Source organism: Lithobates pipiens, unplaced genomic scaffold, assembly GCF_037356315.1.
Source record: "Lithobates pipiens isolate NorthernLeopardFrog02 unplaced genomic scaffold, aLitPip1_a1.2 Scaffold_47, whole genome shotgun sequence".
Classification (NCBI taxonomy): domain Eukaryota; kingdom Metazoa; phylum Chordata; class Amphibia; order Anura; family Ranidae; genus Lithobates; species Lithobates pipiens.
In genome coordinates this window covers 5,423,997-5,442,676 of record NW_027507871.1, presented here as the reverse complement: position 1 = coordinate 5,442,676, position 18,680 = coordinate 5,423,997, and the positions used below count along the sequence as shown (strand labels likewise).

Sequence of the window (18,680 nt, the reverse complement as noted above, 5' to 3'; positions counted from 1 at the left end):
TGAATTGCCACTCCCTTCTTCCAATCAAATGGATCACAGTGAGGTCAGATGCCAGCAACAAGTGTTGGGGGGCGCACAGGGAAGCTGTTCAGATTTGATGGGAAGATGGATTCACCCAAATACAGGACAATCTTAGAAGAAAACCTTTTAGTCTGCAAAAGACTTGGGACTGGGGCAGAGGTTCCAGAAGGACAGATTCACTATCTGAGAGGACAGCAGACGGATGGCTAGGCAAAGAGGAATCCCACATGTCCTGGGCCTGAGCATCCCCCCCCCCCCCCCCCCCCCCCCGGAGACCTTGGAGGCTCTATGGGAGAAAAATGGGGGGCTTCAAATTTCTTTAGACTTTCCTTGACCAACTTCTCAACCATAGACTTCAGCTGTTGTTCAGAGTCATTCCTTTCGCCCGTCGCTTTGACATAGCAGGCATCACAAAGGGACTTGTCAGCAGGAACCTGCGTCCTACACCCCCAACATAAACCTTCAGCTGCATGACTGGAGCAAGTTGTAGAAGGGCGGGAAGGTTCCCGGCTACGGAGACTGGTTCTCGCAGGAGAATCATGACGTCTGGATCTGGAAGAGGAATGCCGGCGGTGGGATTTAGACGAATCACTTCCTCGGTGAGAACTCCGGCGTTGGGTAGACCTAGAATGGCTGAAAAAAGGAGAAAACCAACTGTGTTAGCGGAACATACCCTATTGTTCCACTGCCCCCCCCCCCCCCCCCAGGAACAAAAAGTACCTGCTACGAGAGGGCTGGCCACTAGCAGGCGGCGAGGCATCCAAAGGATCCATCAGGGCTGGAATAAAACAGCCCCAATTAAACACAGAGAACAGCTAGGACAAGCATAGATAAACTGAACTTTCCCCATAGACACATACCTATTACTGAAGTAATCAGGGCTCAGGAATGGCACTGCAGGCTTTTACAAGCATCCCAGAGGCTCTTTGCAAGCTGTTCTCTATTTTTAAAACTGCCGCCTAATTGACGTCATTAATTACGCCATAAAACGCTAGTGCGCATGCGCGAAGCCCGCAACGCACATGCACGAACCAAGCCTCGTCCTCACGCCGGTCTCGCGCATGCACAGAACGACCGAGTGGCGAATGAGGAAGTAACTGGGCGGCTGGAAAGCAAGGAAACCAGCCGCCCAGCTTGCCACACACACCGCAGAAAAACGGTGTATGGGGGAAACAACACAGAGCAAAAAACAAAACGCAGACAGAAAATGACATAGAAAGGCTGCCATGGAGACAAACATAAAGCTCACCACTCCTGTACACGGACACCAGCCGAGGTAGGTCCCCAAACACATGCCGGACTTCTGGGGGGGGGGGGGGCGATAGTCACCTGCTAGTAGCAAGGCTCACGACTAGAACACGGTTTAACCTGTCAGTGACCAGGAATACACCTCTTCAGCACCTCTTCCATATGCCCCTTTTCCATACTCCGCTAGTAGCTAGAGCTTATTGGAAATATGCGACTCCAAGTCGCTTGGCCGGTCCGTATCGCAGAAAAAAATGCAAGTCTTCAGGGTAAAAAAAAGACACATGCAAGGTCCTATGGAGGAGGACAAAAAAAGAACACGGCCTCTGGCAGGGAGCAAAGATTTATGGGAGTATCGTCCAATAGGGTAATGGAGGCGGGACTAAACCCACACGTAGGCTGCCATGGAGTCTGTCAGGAAAAACGTTATTACTAAGGCCCCATTCACACCTTGGGGTGGATCTCCCAGTAACTTTGCAACGTCTATATGAATAAATTCCTGACATGTCACTGTATACAGCAACAGCATCATTCCAACTCAGCAGTGAACTCCAGAGACTATGTCCAGGCTGAGATGATGTCACCCGTCTGCTGCAGGCAGGAAGAATCATTTCCTCAGTCTCCTCTCCCCCCCGTGATCAGACTGTACATTTTATCTTCGAAAATCACAACGGGTCATCTGTGTCTTCATCTGTGAAAGGATAAGTTCACCTTTTTAGGAAAAAAAAATTTTTCCTGCCAGGAAGGCATTGATCAGTCAGTGGATCAGGGATACAATTTCCGGCTTCTACAGACAACCCCTGCAGCTTTCAGCCCATCCCCCCCCCCCCCCCCCCATTTCATTCAGAACTACAAGCTGTCTTCTGCGGTGGCTGACGGTACTTGTAGTTCATTCATTCACAGAGAACTGTGAATGAATGACACAGCAATTTAGGCAGAGCCCCGTTTGGCTTGACTATTTTTTTTTTTTTTATTGTGACAGCGGGTGCGGGGAGAAGATCCCCTGCCCACTGCCACACTGAAGGGGGAGAGGCCGCAGGAGCTGGAACATGCCTATAAGTCCCACCTTAAATATGGATGAAACATGTAATATGTTCCAAGAGGTGAACATTTACTTTAACAAAGCTAAGATCTGCACTGGCACCAGGGTTTACATGATTGGGACATTTTTGAGCCCCCCCCCCACCCCCCCCATTCAGGAAATGGGATGACCCTGGATGATGGCTCCATCCTTCTGGGAGGGAATGGAAGATGAAGACATTGTGATCTCTGTCAGAGGTAATAAATACCTGGAAATGTTGACATTACTTAGCATGCATCTAAAGAAGTAGTCTCACTAAACAGTGGGGGGGGGGGGGGGGGATAATGATTTGATCCCCTGCTGATGGTGTAGGTTTGCCCACTTACATAGAAATGAAGGTTCTATCATTTTTATCATAGGTGTATTTTATATGATAGAGACAGAATATCAACCAAAAATCCAGAAAAAAACATATGATACAAATGTTATAAATGGAGTAAAATAAGTATTTGATCCCCGACCAACCAACAATAATTCTGCCCCCCACAGACTGGCTCCAGTAGGTGCTCATGTGGTACACAGATCAGTCCTGTCAATGTAAGAAGGTTCTTCTAACGACAACTCGTTATGTGTATAGAAGACTCCTGTCCACAGAATCCCTTCCATCCAATCCTCACCATCATGGGGAAGACCAAAGATCTGTCAGAGGACGTCGGGGAGAAGATTGGAGACCTGCACAAGGCTGGAATGGGCTACAAGACCATCAGCAAGAAGCTTGGTGAGAGGAGACGACTGTTGGTGGGATTATTATTCACAAATGGAAGAAATACAAAATAACCATCAATCGTCCTCAGTCTGGAGCTCCATGGAAGATTTCTCCTCATGGGGTGAGGATGGTCATGAGAAAAGTGAGGGATCCGCCCAGAACTACATGGGAGGAGCTTGTAAATGATCTCAAAGCAGTTGAGACCACAGTCACCAAACAAACCATTGGTGACACAATACACCACCATGGATTGAAATCCTACAGCGTCTGCAAGGTCCCCCTCCTCAAGAAGGTACTGTCAGGAACCATGAAACAGACTGAGACAGAAGTACAATCAAATCACACTTGTTTATTAATAATAAAAATAAAAAGGTATAGCCAGAGTCCAGTAGCCATATCGGGTAGTCAGCCAGTCCAAAGTTCATAAACCAGATCGGGTAATCAGCCAGTCCAGAAGTCAGGGATCCAAGGAGAGCAACTGCAAGCAGGATAAGAAGTCAGGTGGGATGTCAGCAAGCCAGTCATGAAACAAACAGCAGGAGATGGTTCCTTGTGATGTGACCAACGCGAAGGCAAATGAAAAAGTGAGCAGGAAGGCTTTAAATAGGCAGGTCAGACGAGCATCATCGGGAACAGCTGGTAACTGTGGAAAGAGATGAGAGCTGGCAATTAGCCGACAGCTGAGCGGCCAGCCCAGAGGAGGAAAGACTAAGCCAGCCCTGACAGGTACATGTACAGGGCTGTGTTAACGCGCGTCAGCGCTCACGGAGGCGCAAGGTAGTTCCAAGACGAACGCCCGACGCTACGTCTGATCAAGCGGGCATACGCGGTGATGATACGAACGCATCACGTACTCGACGTAGCCGGACGAACGCCTCGACGCGCTCACGACGTGACCTAGGCACCTTGCCTATTTAAACGTTCGCCTGACAGTGCTGCATCGCTGGATTATCGTCACCTCTCCTGTGTACCTGTGCCCGTGATTCTTGCTGTCTGATCTCCTGTGTACCGACACGGCTTGCTCGACCTGCTCCTGTTGTTCTCCTGGCTCTTACCCCTGGCTTGTACCCGACGTTCCTTGTCTGCTTCCTGCACCCGATCCTGGCTCAGCTTAGACTCCTGCTCTCCAGTTTTCAGCTCAGTACCCGTTACTCTGATCCTAGGACTGATTTCCTGTGCTTGAACCTCGGCTTGGCCTTGACTCTCCTACTGGACTTCGGTTACCCCACTCTTGGACTTCCTAGCACGGTTGCCCCCGGAGACTTGTTTACTTGGCTCTTGTCTTCTGCTGCTGCTACCTGGCAACCTGTGCTACTGTGGGCATCGCATCCCTGTGTCATCTTCAGGGTTGTGCTGCACTCGGCCGCAAGGGGAGCCCTCTCAGCATCTCGGCCTCGTTCCTGAACGTGACAGTATAATGCAGCCATGTCAGAGGCCGACAGAGGTGATTCCCCACTGGAGGCCATTCTACAAGAAGTCATGGCCCTTACTCCAGCTATTCAGGAACTCCAAGAAAGATATCTCTGGCTGAAGGAACAGCTGCAGCACTCTCTTGAGCCACCCACCTCCTCTGGTCAAGTTTCCGCTCCCGTAACTTCAACCCCTCCAGAACCACGAGTCCCAGCCCCAGAGCGCTTTTATGGGGACCGAAGAAAATTCAGATCCTTCAAGAACTCATGTTCCCTATACTTCTCCCTGCAACCTCAGACCTTTTCTTCTGAAGCGACCAAGGTGGGGTTCACCATTTCACTGTTAAGGGACGATCCCCAGACGTGGGCCCATAGCCTGCTGGAGCAATGCAGCCCTTCTGTGAATACTTTGGATCAGTTCTTCGAAGCTATGGCACGCCTATACGATGACCCTTTTCGGACAGCAACAGCTGAAGCAACCTTGTACGCCCTTCGCCAGGGTGAGCGGCCTGCAGAGGACTATACAGTAGAATTCCGCACATGGAGTACTGATTCTGGCTGGAATGAAGCAGCACTAAGGTACCAATATTGGGTGGGGTTGTCTGAATCCCTTAAGGACGAGCTAGCCAGATTAGAGGCTCCCTCTACCCTTGAGGATCTTATCCAACTCACCATCCAGCTCGACAGGCGTCTACGGGAACGCCAGTCTGAACGTGCTCGGATTCCTTGTTCTATCCAGGCTCCACCTTCGGTTCGCCCAGCGGTAACTTCTGTTCCGGGTGGCATGCCCCGTCCTGCCTTAACCTCTGAAGAGAGACTTCGTCGCCGACAGACACACCTTTGTTTCTATTGTGGGGAATCAGGACATTTCATAAACAACTGCCCCACAAAACCAAGTAAACCAGTCCTCTGCACTCCATTTCACCTTCAGGTGACAAAGTCGGCTTCAGCCCACATCACCCTTCCGGTCACATTGATGGTGGCAGGCAAAAGAGTTCTTCTACAGGCAATATTGGACTCCGGAGCCTGTAGCTGTTTCATGGATCTAACCCTGGCTAAGAGTCTGGCTCTTCCACTCAACCTCAAGAAGCAGAGATTGACTGTGCATCTGGCCGATGGCTCCTTACCTAGCTCTGGCCATGTCACCAAGGAAACAATACCCATCCTGACGATCACCGATTCAGGTCATCGGGAATTCCTTAAATTCGATGTTCTGAGTTCTCCGATGTTCCCCGTTATCCTGGGGATCCCTTGGCTGCAGGCACACAACCCCCAGATTGATTGGCTCAAAAAGGTGGTATCCTTCACATCTGCCTATTGCCAACAACATTGTCTGGATTCCGAATCAAGTGACTTGTCCAGTTGTCTGACCGTACAACCCGTACCCAGTCCAGTTCCTCACATACCAGCAGCTTACCAGGAATTTAAAGATGTGTTAGACAAAAAGAAAGCCGATACCCTACCTCCACACCGCCCCTACGACTGCCCCATAGAGTTACTACCAGGGGCCCCCATTCCCTTTGGCCGGATATTCCCCCTTTCCGAGACTGAACTTGAGGCCCTGAGACAATATATAGATGAGAACTTGGCCAAGGGATTCATTCGCCCCTCTTCATCCCCTGCCGGTGCAGGCATCTTTTTCGTGGAAAAAAAGGACAAGACTTTAAGACCATGTGTGGACTATAGGGAATTAAATAATATCACCCTAAAAAAACGCTATCCACTTCCGCTCATCCCCGAACTTTTCCAAAGATTCCACACCTCACGTATCTTCACCAAACTTGATCTACGTGGGGCTTACAACCTTGTCCGTATCCGGGAGGGGGACGAGTGGAAGACGGCATTCAGAACGAGATTCGGGCATTTTGAGTATCTAGTCATGCCATTCGGACTATGTAATGCCCCGGCAACCTTTCAGCATTTCATTAATGACATCTTCCGGGAGCATTTAGACCACTTTGTTGTCGCTTATCTTGACGACATTCTTATTTTTTCAACCTCTCTGGAACTTCACAGAGTGCATGTTAAAAAAGTACTATGTATTCTTAGAACACATGGATTATATGTTAAGGCCGAGAAGTGTGATTTCGAAAAGGAATCCATTCAATTTTTGGGACTCATCATTACCACAGGTGGAATTGCCATGGATCCCCAAAAGGTGAAGACTATCCTGGACTGGCCCGCTCCTTCCGACAAAAAGGGTGTTCAGAGATTCATTGGGTTTGCAAACTTTTACCGAAGATTCATAAGGAACTTCTCCACCATTGTAGCACCCATCACTCAGACCACTCATCAACACACCAAGTTCCATTGGTCCCCAGCAGCGCAGTCCGCCTTTGACCAGCTCAAGACTCTCTTCACTACCGCACCAATCCTGCAGCATCCAGACCCCGCCCTGCCCTACGTGCTGGAAGTTGACGCTTCGGAGGTGGCCACAGGGGCGATCCTATCTCAACGTCAAGGTTCCAAGGCATTACTGCATCCCGTAGCCTTTTTCTCTCGAAAAATGAGTTCCCCAGAGAGGAACTACGATGTGGGGATCGGAAACTTCTAGCGATTAAAACCGCTCTAGAAGAATGGAGGTATCTCCTGGAAGGTGCCGCTCACCCCATCCTAATTTTTACTGACCATAAGAACTTAGAGTACCTCCGCACGGCCAAATGTCTGAGACCCCGACAGGCCCGATGGGCTTTATTCTTTTCAAGGTTTAATTTCCACATAACCTATCGCCCAGGATCTAAGAATAGCAAAGCAGATGCTTTGTCCCGGATGTTTCCTGATACCCCGGAAGGAGTCCCACCCAGTACAATTTTGTCCCCCCAAAATTTCTTACTGATTCAACCGGATCTAAGATCTTCACTCGAGCAGGCCTCTAGCCAGTGTACGGAAACTGAAGTTTCTTCCCTGAGAAGCCAAGGAGGGCTTCTATGGCATCGGGACAAGATTTTTGTTCCCCAGCAAGCCAGGTTACTTGTACTAAAGACTTTCCATGACCATCAACTAGCAGGCCACTTTGGAGTCCGGAAGATGATTGACCTTATGCAGCGGTCCTTATGGTGGCCTACCTTAAGGGCAGACTGTAAGGAATACATTGACTCCTGTACTACCTGCCAACGTAACAAGGGATCTAACGCCAGACCCTGGGGCCTGTTAAGGCCGCTGCCAGTCCCGGAGAAGCCATGGAAAGAAATTTCCATGGATTTTATTGTGGAATTACCTCCCTCAGAAGGGTTTACGACCATCTTGCTGGTGGTCGACCGCCTGTCCAAGATGGCGCACTTTTTGCCGATGAAAGGGACTCCCTCTGCCTTGGATACAGTAAAAACCTTTATAAAGGAAATTGTCCGATTACACGGGGTACCTGACAGCATCGTATCGGATAGAGGGGTACAATTTACCTCCAGGTTTTGGAAAGAACTCTGTAAATCGCTTTCGATTGGAATATGTTTGTCCTCGGCCTATCACCCTCAGAGTAACGGTCAAACTGAAAGAACCAACCAGACGTTGGAACAATACCTGCGATGCTTCTGTTCTTTTTCCCAGGATGATTGGGTTTCCTTGCTACCTTGTGCAGAATTTGCCTATAACAACTCAGTGCACGCCTCTACCAACCAATCACCTGTCTGGGCAAATTACGGATTCCACCCCTCATTTCTGCCTAATACCATCCCTGAATCCTCTGTCCCGGCAGTTCAAGATAGAGTAAACCTCATTCAAGCAAACTACCAAATGCTCCAAGATACCATGAAGAAGGCTCAGGAAGAGTACAAGAAACATTACGACAAAGGGAAGAGAGTTAACCCTACCTTTAAGACAGGGGACAAGGTGTGGCTCTCAGCAGCAAATCTTAAATTGCCATGTCCATCCCGGAAATTGGGACCTAAATTCCTGGGTCCTTTCGAGATTAAACGGAAGATTAATCCCGTAGCATTTGAACTTGTTTTGCCTGAATCTTTCAAAATCCATCCTGTATTTCATGTTTCTCTTCTTAAACGTGTTATCTTCAGTCCTTTTTCAGGAAGAGAAGAAGTGCCCCCGCCTCCAGTTCAGGTTGGTGAAGAAACTGAATTTGAAGTTGAGTACATCCTTGACTGTCGTCGGAGAGGTAGAACAATCCAGTTTTTAATTAAATGGAAGGGGTATTCTGCTGAAGAAAATTCTTGGGAACCTGCAAGTTATGTACATGCTCCTAGGCTTATACACAGGTTTCGCAGCCGTTATCCTGGCTCGTTTAGGCATCGGGAGGCTGCCCCTTGGGGGGAGGCACTGTCAGGGAAGTAGGCGCAACCTCGCGAGATACGTTCGTGTTAACGCGCGTCAGCGCTCACGGAGGCGCAAGGTAGTTCCAAGACGAACGCCCGACGCTACGTCTGATCAAGCGGGCGTACGCGGTGATGATACGAACGCATCACGTACTCGACGTAGCCGGACGAACGCCTCGACGCGCTCACGACGTGACCTAGGCACCTTGCCTATTTAAACGTTCGCCTGACAGTGCTGCATCGCTGGATTATCGTCACCTCTCCTGTGTACCTGTGCCCGTGATTCTTGCTGTCTGATCTCCTGTGTACCGACCCGGCTTGCTCGACCTGCTCCTGTTGTTCTCCTGGCTCTTACCCCTGGCTTGTACCCGACGTTCCTTGTCTGCTTCCTGCACCCGATCCTGGCTCGGCTTAGACTCCTGCTCTCTGGTTTTCAGCTCAGTACCCGTTACTCTGATCCTAGGACTGATTTCCTGTGCTTGAACCTCGGCTTGGCCTTGACTCTCCTACTGGACTTCGGTTACCCCACTCTTGGACTTCCTAGCACGGTTGCCCCCGGAGACTTGTTTACTTGGCTCTTGTCTTCTGCTGCTGCTACCTGGCAACCTGTGCTACTGTGGGCATCGCATCCCTGTGTCATCTTCAGGGTTGTGCTGCACTCGGCCGCAAGGGGAGCCCTCTCAGCATCTCGGCCTCGTTCCTGAACGTGACAGGAAGACACATGTACAGGTCCCCCTCCTCAGGAAGACACATGTACAGGCCCCCCTCCTCAGGAAGACACATGTACAGGCCCCCCTCCTCAGGAAGACACATGTACAGGTCCCCCTCCTCAGGAAGACACATGTACAGGCCCCCCTCCTCAGGAAGACACATGGACAGGTCCTCCTCCTCAGGAAGACACATGGACAGGTCCTCCTCCTCAGGAAGACACATGTACAGGTCCCCCTCCTCAGGAAGACACATGTACAGGTCCCCCTCCTCAGGAAGACACATGCACAGGTCCTCCTCCTCAGGAAGACACATGTACAGGTCCCCCTCCTCAGGAAGACACATGTACAGGTCCCCCTCCTCAGGAAGACACATGTACAGGTCCCCCTCCTCAGGAAGACACATGCACAGGTCCTCCTCCTCAGGAAGACACATGTACAGGTCCTCCTCCTCAGGAAGACACATGTACAGGTCCCCCTCCTCAGGAAGACACATGTACAAGTCCCCCTCCTCAGGAAGACACATGGACAGGTCCCCCTCCTCAGGAAGACACATGTACAGGTCCTCCTCCTCAGGAAGACACATGTACAGGTCCTCCTCCTCAGGAAGACACATGTACAGGCCCATCTGAAGTTTGCCAATGAACATCTAAATGATTCAGAGAAGGATTGGGGGAGAAAGTTCTGTGGTCAGATGAGACCAAAATTCAGCTCTTCAGCATTAACTCGACTCACCGTGCTTGGAGGAAGAAAAATGCTGACTATGACACTAAGTACATCATCCCTACAGTCACACACGGAGGTGGAAACATTTTGCTTTGGGGCTGTTTCTCTGATAAAGGTACAGGCTGAATTTGCCGCATTGAGTGGCCAATGGACGGGGCCATGTATTGTAAGATCTTGGATGAGAACCTTCTTCCCTCATCCAGAACACTGAAGATGGGTCATGGATGGGTCTTCCAGCATGACAATGACCCAAAACATACGGCCAAGGCAACAAAAGAGTGGCTCAAGAAGAAGCACATGAAGGTCATGGAGTGGCCTAGTCAGTCTCCAGACCTTAATCCTATAGAAAAATTATGGAGGGAGCTGAAACTTAGAGTTGCCAAGAGACAGCCAAGAAACCTTAAGGATTTTGAAAAGATCTGTAAAGTGGACCAAAATCCCTCCCGAGATGTGTGAAAACCTGATCACCAACTACAAGAAACGTCTGACCTCTGTACTTGACAACAAGCGTTTCTCCACCAACTACTAAGTCATGTTTTGCTTGGGGATCAAATACTTATTTTACTCACTGAACTGCAACTCCATTTATAACATTCGTACCATGTGTTTTTCAGGATTTTTGGTTGATATTCTGTCTCTATCATATAAAATACACCTATGATAAAAATGATAGACCCTTCAAAATCTGCAGGGGATCAAATAATTATTTTCCTCACTATATGCAACATAGTTTCCTCCAGTGCCAAGGGGACAAAATGTATCCAACATTTTGACCATATTAATCTAATCTGTAAGTGCTGAGCCGAGGTAGGTCTACAGTGCTCCCCCTCCTCCCACTAGCATCTGACCACGCTAATCCAGCAGAAGAAGAATACACAGTTGTGATTGATGGCGCTTGTCTCCAAGAGCATGTACACGCTTAAGACCAGCGCCGTTATCATTCATGGGGGAGAGCAGTAGAGCACATACACGGGACTGACCCCAGCACAGCAGACAGGCGCGTTCATATGAGAAGCTGCACTAACAACTGAGCTTCACTTGAGCTCACAAATTGGGCTTCATGCAGGGAAGGAGCTCACAATACAAAAATAACATAAAGATATTCCATTCTAATGAATCACTCAACGTTTCTTTTCTGAAAATAAGATAATAGGATGGATATAATGGATGTAGCATCCCCAGCAGCACATCACCTGGTCCTTTATAAGGAAGTGTATCAGTGCTTGAAGTTGCTGACTGATCTCAGCTTCTTACCTGTGTTCCTGTGGTTCCTGGCTCCTGCATTCCCTAGTTTCTGATCTGGCTTGTTCCTGACCTGTTTGCCTATCTCCAGTTCCTGACCCCGGCTTGTCTCACGGATACCCTCTGCCTGCGTCTCGTATTTGACCCGGCTTCCACCTGACTTTGTCTGCTCTGCTTTAAACCTGGTTCTGATCTTGGCTTGTGTTGACTACTCTATTATCTCAGTGACTTTACAGACCGGTCTCACATCACAGGCGCCACCTGCCTGCAGACTCTGTTCATCACAACAGCAGCATTCCTGAGCTTTCTGCAAGCAACTTCACAGGAGACCTGTGCTGCTTTGTGCCCCGACTCCTCCTGTCTCACCATCAGGGGAGTCTGGAACTTAGCTGCAAAGGAAGCTCTCTCTCCAATGGTCTCCAGCACCTGGTACGTGATAGGCAAGCATTGACAGTGTCAGTGGGGGAGAGGTGCAGTTCTGCATCCTTGCCCTGGGCTCTAGATGAACCTGTCTCCTGTGTCCAGGATTGAACATCTGTCCCTAATGGCGGGTAACTGCTGGATAGTGATGGACGAACTTCCGACGGGACGTTTCGCGAACGCGAAACGCGAACGGACACAAACGTTCGCGAAAACGACCGTTCGCCGCGGGCTCCATTGACTTCAATGGGAGGCGAATTTCGCAAACCTTTAGGTCGAATTTGCGGCCACGGGGTAATTATTAGGGGGTAGCACGTAGTCCCACCACCTGGACAATAGCATAATACATGTATGAGGTGAATTTGGGATCGATAACTACAAGCATTTTTTTTTTATTTGGGAAATTGTTCTGACAATTCAGGACTATGGAGCTAATGAAGGCAATGGAGGAGAGGGAAGGTCAGGGACCAGGGTAGGCAAACAAGAGGGTGCAGGAGATACAGAGCACTGACAGCAGCACCGTAATACAGAGCACTGACATCAGCACCGTGACATACAGCGCTGACAGCAGCTCCGTGACATACAGCGCTGACAGCAGCTCCGTGACATACAGCGCTGACAGCAGCTCCGTGACATACAGCGCTGACAGCAGCTCCGTGACATACAGCGCTGACAGCAGCTCCGTGACATACAGCGCTGACAGCAGCTCCGTGACATACAGCGCTGACAGCAGCACCGTGACATACAGCGCTGACAGCAGCTCCGTGACATACAGCGCTGACAGCAGCTCCGTGACATACAGCGCTGACAGCAGCTCCGTGACATACAGCGCTGACAGCAGCTCCGTGACATACAGCGCTGACAGCAGCACCGTGACATACAGCGCTGACAGCAGCTCCGTGACATACAGCGCTGACAGCAGCTCCGTGACATACAGCGCTGACAGCAGCTCCGTGACATACAGCGCTGACAGCAGCTCCGTGACATACAGCGCTGACAGCAGCTCCGTGACATACAGCGCTGACAGCAGCTCCGTGACATACAGCGCTGACAGCAGCTCCGTGACATACAGCGCTGACAGCAGCTCCGTGACATACAGCGCTGACAGCAGCACCGTAAGCAGCCCCAGGAGGAAGTCAGCACAGCACAGGGATGGTGTGATCCCCTCATAATAAGAACCCCCAGGAGGAAGTCAGCACAGCACAGGGATGGTGGGAGCCCCTCATAATAAGAACACCCAGGAGGAAGTCAGCACAGCACAGGGATGGTGGGAACCCCTCATAATAAGCAGCCCCAGTAGAAATATGACACCGCTCAACCTCTTCAAAGAGGAGGGTAGGGGCATATAGTACGGTGTGCTTTTTTGGGTCAGGGAAGTGAGCCAAATGAATTAAGAAGGTCTGTGTGCTTGATTCCAAAAATTGTTTATAGACATATACATGGTCTACTGATCACATGTGTTGAATTCCTCCGAGATCCATGCCTCATTCATTTTTAGAAATGTGAGGTAGTTAACACTGTCGTGAGCTAGGCGAGTACGCTTATCGGTCACAATCCCCCCTGCTGCGCTGAACGTCCTTTCGGACAGGACACTGGATGAGGGGCAAGCCAACAGTTCGATTGCAAATTGGGCAAGCTCTGGCCAGAGGTCAAGCCTGCCCACCCAGTAGTCTAGGGGTTCATCACTCCTCAGAGCGTCCACATCGGCCGTTAACCCAATGTAGTCGGACACCTGACGGTCTAGGCGTTCCCTGATGCTGGATCCGGATGACACCTGTCGATGGGTCGGCTGAAAGAATGACCTCATATCCGAAGTCACCAACACATCTTCAAACCGGCCTCTTCTTGCAGGCGCTGTTGGATTGGTACCCGCAAATCCTTCTCTGGGAGTGGGAATTGCTCCTCTGCCAGCGCACGCAAAAGCAGAATGCAGCATTTCTCGAAGCAAGGCCTGGAAGTGCTGCATTCTGACAGCCCTCTGCGACGGCGGTAACATTTCCGCCATTTTGTGTTTGTACCGGGGATCTAAGTACGTTGCCACCCAGTACTGGTCCTTGACCCTCATGCTTTTTATACGGGGGTCCCTATTAAAACACTGGAGCATGAAGGCCCCCATTTGCACTCAAGCGGAAGGTATGTGGTGGTGGTGGTGTTGTTGGTGGTAGTGTCTTTGGGGGTGCACATAGCAGAGAGTGAAGAAGAGGGTGCAGATCGAGAGGATGAGGAGGGTGCAGAAGAATAAGGCTGAGTGAGCCACTCAACCAAGTCTGGTGCGTCCTTTAAAGTAATTGAACGCACCTTCTGCAACTTCCCACTTTGGCTCAAGGCTGTTGCTCCTGCCCTACCCCTACCACCCCTGCGGAAGGGCCTGCCTCTTCCTCTGCCTGTCATTTTTTAAATCACCCTGTGACAAAACTCTTAGTCCCTATACCGCTGAAGGACTGCTGCAGTATAGGGCAGCGGTCAGCAGTAGTGCACGTCAACCCTATGTATTGTGGACCGATAGCGGTCCTTACAGAACAGCAGACTGTACTGCACTCAGGCCTATGTACCGTAGCACCCTATACCAAGTTACCAGTCCTTATAAAAACTTTTGTGGACCAAGCAGGTTGTGTGTTAGTGTTTAGCAGACTGTGCGTCAGTCCCTATACCGCTGAAGGACTGCTGCAGTATAGGGCAGCGGTCAGCAGTAGTGCACGGCAACCCTATGTATTGTGGACCGATAGCGGTCCTTACAGAACAGCAGACTGTAACGCACTCAGGCCTATGTACCGTAGCACCCTATACCAAGTTACCAGTCCTTATAAGAACTTTTGTGGACCAAGCAGGTTGTGTGTTAGTGATTAGCAGACTGTACGTCAGTCCCTATACCAATGAAGGACTGCTGCAGTATAGGGCAGCGGTCAGCAGTAGTGCACGGCAACCCTATGTATTGTGGACCGATAGCGGTCCTTACAGAACAGCAGACTGTACTGCACTCAGGCCTATGTACCGTAGCACCCTATACCAAGTTACCAGTCCTTATAAGAACTTTTGTGGACCAAGCAGGTTGTGTATTAGTGTTTAGCAGACTGTGCGTCAGTCCCTATACCGCTGAAGGACTGCTGCAGTATAGGGCAGCGGTCAGCAGTAGTGCACGGCAACCCTATGTATTGTGGACCGATAGCAGTCCTTACAGAACAGCAGACTGTACTGCACTCAGGCCTATGTACCGTAGCACCCTATACCAAGTTACCAGTCCTTCTAAGAACTTTTGTGGACCAAGCAGGTTGTGTGTTAGTGTTTAGCAGACTGTGCGTCAGTCCCTATACCGCTGAAGGACTGCTGCAGTATAGGGCAGCGGTCAGCAGTAGTGCACGTCAACCCTATGTATTGTGGACCGATAGCGGTCCTTACAGAACAGCAGACTGTAACGCACTCAGGCCTATGTACCGTAGCACCCTATACCAAGTTACCAGTCCTTATAAGAACTTTTGTGGACCAAGCAGGTTGTGTATTAGTGTTTAGCAGACTGTGCGTCAGTCCCTATACCGCTGAAGGACTGCTGCAGTATAGGGCAGCGGTCAGCAGTAGTGCACGGCAACCCTATGTATTGTGGACCGATAGCGGTCCTTACAGAACAGCAGACTGTACCGCACCCAAGCCTATGTACCGTAGCACCCTAGACAGACCAAGTTACCAGTCCTGATAAAGAGCTTTGTGGAACAAGTGAGTTGTGAATGATTAGCAGACTGCAGCAGAAGGGCAGCAGTCAAGTATAATATTCTTTCTATATTTGGAAGAAAGAATATTATACGTGTACAAGCCTATTACCGTACCACTGATACCAGTCCTGAAAAGAACCTTTGTGGAACTAATAGTAACAGCAAGTCTTTAAAATTATCCTCACTGCCTGACACACTGCTTCCTGCCTGTCCCTATACAAATTGGCAAAAAAGAGTAGGCTGGAACGATTAGCTGGAACAGCTCTTTTGTGGACCTGATAGTAACAGCTAATGATGATGATGATGATGATGATGAAGAAAGACTAATCTGGCTGAGCTGTCCCTAAAATAGCAGCATACAGCGCTCTGTCCCTTTATCTAAACTGACAAAAGAAACTCAGGCTGCTGACCTAACACCTATACCAGTCCTGAAAAGAACTTTTGTGTACCAAATAGCTAGCGTTTTCTCTGTCCCTACTCCACACAGGATCCTTTCCCTACAGTGACAGAAGAAAGAATGTAAAATGGCCACCGGATCGGGTGTATTTATAGGTTAGGGGGAATGTCCAAGTGTCCATGAGCTGTCATGTCTCAATTGGTTGTCCTGTAACACATGATAAACGTGTCACGAAAGGTTAAAGTTCTTGTATACATTAAACACGTAAGTCCGCCGGGGCGAACGACGGAAAAAGGCGTTCGAACCCGCGGACGGCGAAAGTCGGAAATTCGCCGCGAAACGACCGCCGGGCGAAACGTTCGTCCATCACTACTGCTGGATATGCTGATATATGCTTTCAGCTGCAGGCAGCCCCAGCTTCTTTCAGCCTGTCATTGAGTCCTACAGGCTTAGGCGTAAATCTATTATAAGTGTGAGACTGAAGGACGGACATCGCCCGCTCTCTTACCTTTGGTCGTGTAGTGCAGTTTCCACCCTTTGCTGTCACCAGAGCCATTGGTGTGGAACAGAATGTCCACCTTGTTGCTCAGGGTCTTCAGAGTTCCAGGAGACTTCTGTCCACAATAAGTACCCAGTAGGGTGCCGCCGGCAATCACCTGACAGCAGGAATGCCAATGTTAGAGCCACATAGAGTACAACACAGTGTTAGCACTCACCTTACAGCACCGGGTTTGTGGGCTCAGTTATGACCAAGGACACCACTCCCCTTGATTTTGTCCGTCTAACAAATCGGCCCTTGGTTGTGTTCTTGTATGACTGTGTTTTATAAGAATTTTATAAGAATTTCAGCTCCTCTGGGGCTCATGGGAATATCTCAGGGTAATCTGTAAAGCTGTAAAGCACTGTTGGTGCCATAAAAAAAAAAAAAAAAAATTCCAAAAATTGGAAATAGGTCCTGTGGAAGTAAAAGTTAGCAGCAGAGTGAGGTACAGGACGTGTACGGTATTCAACTTCGCTTGCCAACTGGGACAATTTTTAATAAATATATATATATACAGTGGTGTGAAAAAGTGTTTGCCCCCTTCCTCATTTCCTGTTCCTTTGCATGTTTGTCACACTTAAGTGTTTCGGAACATCAAACCAATTTAAACAATAGTCAAGGACAACACAAGTAAACACAAAATGCAATTTGTAAATGAAGGTGTTTATTATTAAAGGTGAAAAAAAATCCAAACCATCATGGCCCTGTGTGAAAAAGTGATTGCCCCCCTTGTTAAAACATACTATAACTGTGGTTGTCCACACCTGAGTTCAATTTCTCTAGCCACACCCAGGCCTGATTATTGCCACACCTGTTCACAATCAAGGCATCACTTAAATAGGAGCTGCTTGACACAGTAAGGTCCACCAGAAGATCCTTAAAAGCTACACATCATGCCGAGACCCAAAGAAATTCAGGAACAATTGAGAAAGAAAGTAATTGAGATCTATCAGTCTGGAAAGGGTTATAAAGCCATTTCCAAAGCTTTGGGAATCCAGCGAACCACAGTGAGAGCCATTATCCACAAATGGCGAAGACATGGAACAGTGGTGAACCTTCCCAGGAGTGGCCGGCCGCCCAAAATTACCCCAAGAGCGCAGCGACGACTCATCCAAGAGGTCACAAAAGACCCCACAACAACGTCCAAGGAACTGCAGGCCTCACTTGCCTCAGTTAAGGTCAGCGTTCATGCCTTCACCATCAGGAAAAGACTGGGCAAAAATGGCCTGCATGGCAGAGTTCCAAGGAGAAAACCACTGCTGAGCAAAAAGAACATCAAAGCTCGTCTCAATTTCTCCACAACACATCTTGATGATCCCCAAGACTTTTGGGACAACATTCTGTGGACCGATGAGACAAAAGTGGAACTCTTTGGAAGGTGTGTGTCCAAGTATATCTGGCGTAGAAGGAACACTGCATTTCATAAAAAGAACATTATACCAACAGTAAAATATGGTGGTGGTAGTGTGATGGTCTGGGGCTGTTTTGCTGCTTCAGGACCTGGAAGACTTGCCGTGATAAAAGGAACTATGAATTCTGCTGTCTACCAAGAGATCCTGAAGGAGAATGTCCGACCATCTGTTCGTGTACTCAAGCTGAAACCAACTTGGGTTCTGCAGCAGGACAATGATCCTAAACACACCAGCAAGTCCACCACCGAATGGCTGAAGAAAAACAAAATGAAGACTTTGGAGTGGCCTAGCCAAAGTCCTGACCTGAATCCTATTGAGATGTTGTGGTATGACCTTAAAAAGGCCGTTCATGCTCGAAAACCCTCTAATGTAACTGAATTAGGACAATTCTGCAAAGATGAGTGGGCCAAAATTCCTCCAGGATGCTGTAAAAGCCTCATTGCACGTTATCGCAAACGCTTGGTTGCAGTTGTTGCTGCTAAGGGTGGCCCAACCAGTTATTAGGTTTAGGGGGCAATCACTTTTTCACACAGGGCCATGATGGTTTGGATTTTTTTTCACCTTTAATAATAAACACCTTCATTTACAAATTGCATTTTGTGTTTACTTGTGTTGTCCTTGACTATTGTTTAAATTGGTTTGATGTTCCGAAACACTTAAGTGTGACAAACATGCAAAGGAACAGGAAATGAGGAAGGGGGCAAACACTTTTTCACACCACTGTATATATATATATATATATATATATATATATATATATATATATATATATATATATACATATATATATATATATATATATATATA

At 48.9% G+C, this 18,680-nt stretch overlaps 1 protein-coding gene across 1 annotated transcript in view; it reads right to left on the bottom strand.

Moving 5' to 3' along the window:
* LOC143956968 (complement C1r-A subcomponent-like) overlaps window positions 1-18,680 on the bottom strand; it is a 105,230-nt gene that overhangs the window by 17,449 nt on the left and 69,101 nt on the right. Inside the window, 1 exon segment of the mRNA XM_077467143.1 lies at window positions 16,429-16,576. Coding sequence (XP_077323269.1) covers window positions 16,429-16,576 — 148 coding nt within the window.